Source organism: Octopus bimaculoides, chromosome 21 (assembly GCF_046866305.1).
Source record: "Octopus bimaculoides isolate indiv1 chromosome 21, ASM4686630v1, whole genome shotgun sequence".
NCBI classification, from domain to species: domain Eukaryota; kingdom Metazoa; phylum Mollusca; class Cephalopoda; order Octopoda; family Octopodidae; genus Octopus; species Octopus bimaculoides.
In genome coordinates, this window is record NC_142948.1 from 37,253,616 (window position 1) to 37,261,115 (window position 7,500).

At 41.3% G+C, this 7,500-nt stretch overlaps 1 protein-coding gene across 1 annotated transcript in view; it reads left to right on the forward strand.

Annotated features, from left to right (window-relative positions):
- The first annotated feature begins 7,048 nt into the window (after positions 1–7,048).
- Positions 7,049–7,500, forward strand: part of LOC106873409 (U3 small nucleolar ribonucleoprotein IMP3-like) — an 86,008-nt gene continuing 85,556 nt past the window's right edge. The window contains exon 1 of the mRNA XM_089339152.1: positions 7,049–7,290. Within this exon, the coding sequence (XP_089195278.1) occupies positions 7,154–7,290 (137 nt within the window). The 5' untranslated portion in view covers positions 7,049–7,153. The remainder of the gene's footprint in view (positions 7,291–7,500) is intronic.

The window sequence follows — 7,500 nt, forward strand, 5'->3', positions numbered from 1 at the left end:
ACCGCCACCGCCGCCACGACCACCATCACCACCACGACCACCACGACCACCACGACCACCACCATTGCCACCGCCGCCGCCGCCACTGCCATCAATAGACGTGGGGCTTTCTTGTTTGAGAAATGGGGTCACTGTGCACCAGTGTGTAAGATGGGTGTGTGTTTTTCTCCTTCTTTCGCTCATTCTGCTTGGATCAATTAGGTGAGGGCCTCGGCTCCATTTCCACCGACAGGAAACACAAAGCAGTGAAACGAAAACACATTAACCATTGTTGGGGTTTCTTTTATGCAGAAACATTACAAGCACGCACGCGTACACACACACACACACACACACAAACACCATACTACACACACACACACATACGCACACACTCACAATCTTATCTATATACCTGTTTATCTATCTGCCTGTCTATCTATCTATCTATCTATATATATATTATACACACACACATACATATGCATATGTGTGTGTGTGTGTGTATGTTTTATATTCTTTTATTCTTTTATATACATTTCAGTCCAAAAGGTTGTGGCCATACTGGGGCACCACCAATATAATGAGCTTTCCATTGGCCAATTTTATATGATTGGCTTTTGGTTTAAGGAGGGAGTTCGATAACTGTTGCCCTCTTTTGAGTTTCCTGCCTTGATATTGGTTCATCTGGGTAGCAGAAAGTCAAGCTGTTTCTTGAAAACCTCTGCCCTCACTCCATGAAGATCACTCAGATCCTTCAGCAAGGTGTTAAATAGCTGTGGGCCCTTGAATCCCAAGCTATTGCAGTACATGGTCCTCAAGAGAGAGAAAGCAATTCACCTTCACACTAGTGAGATTTATCCTACATGCAACAACAGCTGTTTGACATCGCTCCACTGGTCAGCAAAGCTTGGACGTGACACAAATATCTGCCATATGATTTTATTGCTCCATGTGCAATCAACAGAAGCCCTACCTGATAGCACTTCCATTCCTGTATGATCACAAGCCTAGTATAGCCGAACCACTCAGCCATCTTCTTTCTGTCACTCTAAAGGGTTCTGTACAATGCAAAGCTCTCTCACGTTGCTGAATGTTTGGTGCATTTAAATTTTACTCCCATGAAATAGCTTAAAACAATTACAGCACCGACATGAGTACCACCACGACCACCACCACCAACAACAACACCGCCACCACTGTTGCTGCCACCTCAACCACATCCACTATCATCACCATCACCACCACTATCACCAGCACCAGCACCAGTGCAAGCACCTCCATCACTACTACTACTACTACTACTACTACTACTACTACTACTACTACAACAACTAGTAGTAGTAGTAGTAGTAACAACAGCAACTGCAACAACATTACTCTCCTCTTTCTTCACCTATCATCTTCATCAATACCACCACCACCACCAACAACAACAACAACAGCAGCAAAAGCAGCAGCAGCAGCAACAACAATAACTATATCACTCTCTTCTCTTCACTATTTGCACCAACAACATTATTCTCCTTCTTCTCACTATCATCATCATCAACAACAACAATAATAAAAACATTACTCTCCTCCTCCTTCTCCTTATCCTCCTCCTCCTCATCATCTTCATCATCAACAACAGCAACAACAGGAGTACCACTACTACCACAACTGTAATCACTACCACCACCATCACAACCACCACCATCATGACCATCTCTGTGACTACTACTACTACTACTACTACCATCCACAACAATAACAGATTTACTCCCCTCCTCTTTCTCCTCCCTATCATCATCATCATCATCATCATCATCTTCAACAACAAAGCCACCCCCACCGCCCCAGTAACAGATGTGCATACAAATGACTAAGACACACAATTCGAAAGATATCGCAGTGAAATTTGATGAATCCGTTCTCCTTTTACATTTCTGGCAGTTGTGTGGAATTGTCACAGACTTCTACGGTTTAAAGAAAAAACTTTTCCACGTAGAAAAAAACCACACAACTTCAAACACACACACACACACACACACACACACACACACACACACACACACACACACACACACACACACACACGGAGGCATATGCACATATACATCCATTTACTGAGATTGCAAAAGAAGCTTTGTGTGCATATTTGCAACGGAAACTCCCTTTCAAAGAATTCGATATTCATTGTGTGAAAATACAAAATAAATATTCATACATACAGACATACATATATTCGTTGCCAGTGCCCCTGGACTGGCTCATGTGCGGGCGACACATGATATCTTTCGAGCGGGATCGTTTGCCAGTGCCCCCGGACTGGCTCATGTGCGGGCGACACATGATATCTTTCGAGCGGGATCGTTTGCCAGTGCCCCCGGACTGGCTCATGTGCGGGCGACACATGAAATCTTTCAAGCGAGATCGTTGCCGGTGCCCCTGGGCCGGCTTGCGGGTGACACATGAGGTTTTTCGAGCGAGGTCGTTGTCGGTGCGCCCGGGCTGGCTCGTGTGCGGGCGACACATGGGGTCTTTCGAGCGGGATCGTTGCCAGTGCCCCTGGACTGGCTCTTGTGCGGGTGACACATGAGGCTTTTTCGAGCGGGATCGTTTGCAAGTGCCCCCCCCCCCCCAAGACTGGCTCATGTGTGGGCGACACATGAAATCTTTCGAGCGGGATCGTTGCCAGTGCCCCTGGACTGGCTCATGTGCGGGCGACACATGATATCTTTCGTGCGAGATCGTTGCCAGTGCCCATAGACTGGCTCTTGTGCGAGTGACACATGAGGTTTTTCGAGCGAGATCGTTGCCGGTGCCCCTGGACTGGCTCTTGTGCGGGTGGCACATAAAAGACACCATTTCGAGCATGGCCGTTTTCGTGCAGGTGACACGTAAAAGCACCCACTACACTCTCTGAGTGGTTGGCGTTAGGAAGGGCATCCAGCTGTAGAAACTCTGCCAAATTAGATTGGAGCCTGGTGTTGCCATCCAGTTTCACCAGTCCTCAGTCAAATCGTCCAACCCATGCTAGCATGGAAGGCGGACGTTAAACGATGATGATGATGATGATGATGATGATATATATATATATATATATGTGTGCTGTGCAGTGGGACTGAACCTAAGACCATGTGGTTGGGAAGCAAGCTTCTTACCACACAACCATGCCTGTGCCTTCATATAGTCACATAATATAAATATGTGTATATATATATTATATATACATACATACATGTACATATGCATATATATGTACATATGTATATATATATATGCATATGTACATATATGTATGTGTGTGTGTTGTTAAAATTCAATGAAAGTAAGAACAGAAGAAACTAAATATCTTCATTGGAAAAAAGACGGTGGGTGAGTGGTGGGTGGGCGGATGGGTGTGGTGGATGAAATTTTAGACATTGGCACTTGATGGATGGCTTCTCTGTATATTCCGTATATTATATGGCAGCATAATTAATCCTACTGGGAGGAATTTGGTGATTTGGTGGAGGGGGGTTGTGAAGTTAAGATATAACTTGAAGAGAAAGAGAGAGAGAGAGAGAGAAATGAAAAAGGAAGAGAGAAGGAGAGAGTATGAGAAATGAACACGTGATCAGCAAGTAGAGCATTGCAATTTCAATTTGAATTAGAATCTTCGTTAGCTCCCATATACTTGTTGCATCGTGGTGTTCTTCATTTGTTCAGATGTAGAAACCTCTCAGGGAATTCTGTCAGCCAGGCCGCAGAAATATTGTCTTTTCACGAAAAGTGAGTGAAGACGATCGTAGCACCAAAAGCACATGGCATAGGTTAGGGGTTTCTGAAATGCTGGGGCATGGCAGTATTGTGGTCAGCAAGTGTGGGCGACATCGGCATCGAGGGTAAGTAACAAGTGATGAAAACTTGCAATAAAGATTTTAATTAAATCTTGTGGATAAATATATGTGTAAGTTCAGAAATGATGACAAGTGAGAATTTTGTAAATATTATTATAAGCTTAAGCCTATAAGATTTCACCGTACATTGACTGGAGAAAATAGTTTAATATTGGGGCATATATCTGTGTACTATACCCATTTTTACTGTTGAGAGTTTATATGCTTTAGCTTACAATTATATTTACAATATATATTTGTGCCCGTGACATGTGTAAGGATTTTTGAGCGAGATCGTTGCCAGTGCCCCTGGACTGGCTCTTGTGCGGGTGGCACGTAAAATACACCATTTTGAGCATGGCCGTTGCCAGTACCGCCTGACTGGCCTTCGTGCTGGTGGCACTTAAAATCACCCACTACACTCTCTGAGTGGTTGGCATTAGGAAGGGCATCCAGCTGTAGAAACTCTGCCAAATCAGATTGGAGCCTGGTGTAGCCATCCGGTTTCACCAGTCCTCAGTCAAATTGTCCAACCCATGCTAGCATGGAAAGCGGACGTTAAACGATGATGATGATGTATATATATATATATATATATATATGTATATATATCTTGACTCTGTTGGTCACGAATGACCATGGGTGCACCTAAGAGGTTCCTCTCTGGGGTACAAGTCTGGGCAGAAAGTCACCTCACAGGAGAATGCACAACCTTGGGTTGTTGTTATGGAAGACCAGCAGTCTCTCATGCATACCAGCCTCCCTTCTCCATGCTACCAATGTTATCCAATGGAAAGGTAAAGGGGCCGATACAGTTTGGCACCTGTGACACCATAACTCATTTCTACAGCTGAGTGAATTGGAGCAGTGTGAAATAAAGTGTCTTGCCCAAGATCACAACATGCAGCCCGGTCCAGGAATTGATCTTACAACCCCATGATTGTAAACTCAATACTCTAACCACTGAGTCATGCGCCTTCACATATATACATATATATGTGTGTGTGTATATGTATATATATATATGTGTGTGTGTGTGTGTGTGTAGGGAAAATTACTTGGTGACCTCACCAGTGCTGGTCTGTCTGTCTGTCTGTCTGTCTGTCTGTCTGCCTATCTGTCTGTCTGTCTGTCTATTGATCAACTGATAGACAGACAGAAAGATAGATAGATAAGTAACATGTTCAGCAATTTGCTTTGAACCCCCAATCTCTCGACCATTGACGTCATCAAAATTACTCTGGATTAGATATATTCATGTGTCTATTCTTTTATGTCTATTCTTTTATTTCTATTCTTCTATTCTTTTATTTGTTTCAGTCATTTGACTGTGGTCATGCTGGAGCACCACCTTTAGTTGAACAAATTGACCCCAGGACTTATTCTTTTGTAAGCTTAGTACTTATTCTATCGGTCTCTTTTGCCAAACCGCTAAGTTACAGGGACCTAAACACACCAGCATCGGTTGTCAAGCGATGGTGGAGGGACCAATACAGTCACACAAACATATATATATATATATATATATATGTATATATCATATATATGATGAGCTTCTTTCAGTTTCCATCTACCAAATCCACTCACAAAGCTTTGGTTAGCCCAAGACTATAGTAGAAGACATTTGCCCAAGGTGCCACATGTTGGGACTGCACCCAAGACCATGTGGTTGATAAGCAAGCTACTAACCATATAGCCACCCCTATATATGCATGTATATCATTTGTGTGTGTATATGATCTGCCAAAGTAATTTGAAAAGAATCTTTTTGCTGTGGACAGCATTTACCATAAAAAAAAAAAACGACAAGAAAAAAGTAAATGACGGTAAAAGGAAAAAAAATTCTTCGGGAAGAAAGAAAGTTTTTTTAAAGAGATAAAGGAATTAATTTTGAAAAAAAAAAAAAATGGAGTGGGCAGGTTTGTAGATAAAGAGAGATAAAAATTAAACTTAATGAAGAATAATACTGGTAATCTAGAAACTTCTATTTTTGTAATGATTAGCCAGAAACAGATTTATTTTTGGGAAGCATCAGTAACTTCTATTTTGGTAAATACACTCAAAGTGTTCAAATAACCATTATCATCGTCGTCATCATCACCATGTGTTTGCGATATTTCTCAACTGGTGGTTCTCAGTTGCAACACCCAGGGTCACAAGCAGCCCTCAAATATCCTCCCAGCAGCCCTTGATAGTCTTCCCTCTATAAATATGATAAATTTATTTAACTGATTTGTGTTTTCCTTTTTCTTGGTGCAGAACTCCTTAAAAAAATCCAGGATCTGGCCTAGATATTAAAAAGGTTGAGAACCACTGTTTTAGACTCTTTCGTAAGACCGATAAGGTTGATAGGTGAGACCAACGAGGATTTTGAATGGCTGCAATTTGATAACTGCCACTACAATGTCCAATTCTTGTGATGTAGTGGCTTGTATGCCTCAACAACCCTGAGAACTATGCTAGTGGAGCACAAACCCTTGGTAGGACCTCCCATTCTGGATAGGTCAAAGAAGAGGGGCAGACTATTAGGGATCACCTCTTCCCAGAGGTAAAAATAGGTTTGTGTAGGGCCAACAACCCTATCTAGAAAAAAGTGTTGATGACAATTCAAAACCACAAGACCTGGAATCAGAAACCCTTCCCCCAAGGAAACACATGAGACAGGATACTGAGGTAGAACTGAAAAAGCAGGAACCCAACTGGAGAGGAACAGAAAATACAGCCGAGAGTCGAGGAGAGTAAAGAAATTCCCATTTGGTTTTTCATTCATTAGTTTTTGTCGTTTGAACTATATAAAACATTAGAGAAAGAAACCTAGCTGTTTCTCGCAATATATACCAATACCATATCTAAACCAAATTTTCCCAGGGTCCCTTAGAATATTTTTGTGGGTCGCCAATTTATCATTTTGTCACGTGGACCCCTAAAAATCTTATATGAACCTTTAAGGGCTATATGGACCCCGTTTGAGAACCACTGATCTGAAACAAAATTTTTTCAGAGGCCCTTAAAATACTTTTGTGGATCCCCAATTATCATTTTGTAGTGTGGACCGCCAAAAATTTTATATGGACCATCGTGGGCCATATAGACCTGGGTTGAGACTCGCTGCTTTAAAATCATCGAAGACACGAATGGAATTGTAACTTAAGACATTGCTCAATCGGTTCTTTGTATCAAGAGTATTTACGACAGTCGCTTAGACGAACCTAAATTTCTGTTTTCGATATCGTAAACTTCCTGTTTGAAGTCATCGTGTCTTGTTTCATTCGGTGAATGATTCGAAAGAAAGATTAAATTAACTGCTAAAAATGGTACGAAAGTTGAAATACCATGAGAAGAAGTTACTTAAGAAGGTCGACTTCATTTCTTGGGAAGTGGACGATAATTTACAAGAAGTTAAAATAATGAGGAGGTTCCATATTTTAAAGAGAGAAAATTTCACGAAGTAAGTTGTAAGTTTCTAAGGAAAAACACGTGGGTCGAAATACATGTTGCCGTCATTATTTATTAATTCTTTTATATATATATATATATATATATATATATATATATATATATATATATATATTTAAATGAGAGTTTTGACGCTAATATCCATTATTATTGAAGTTTATTACTTATGTCAACATTTCTGTATAAGGTTTATATTTAACTG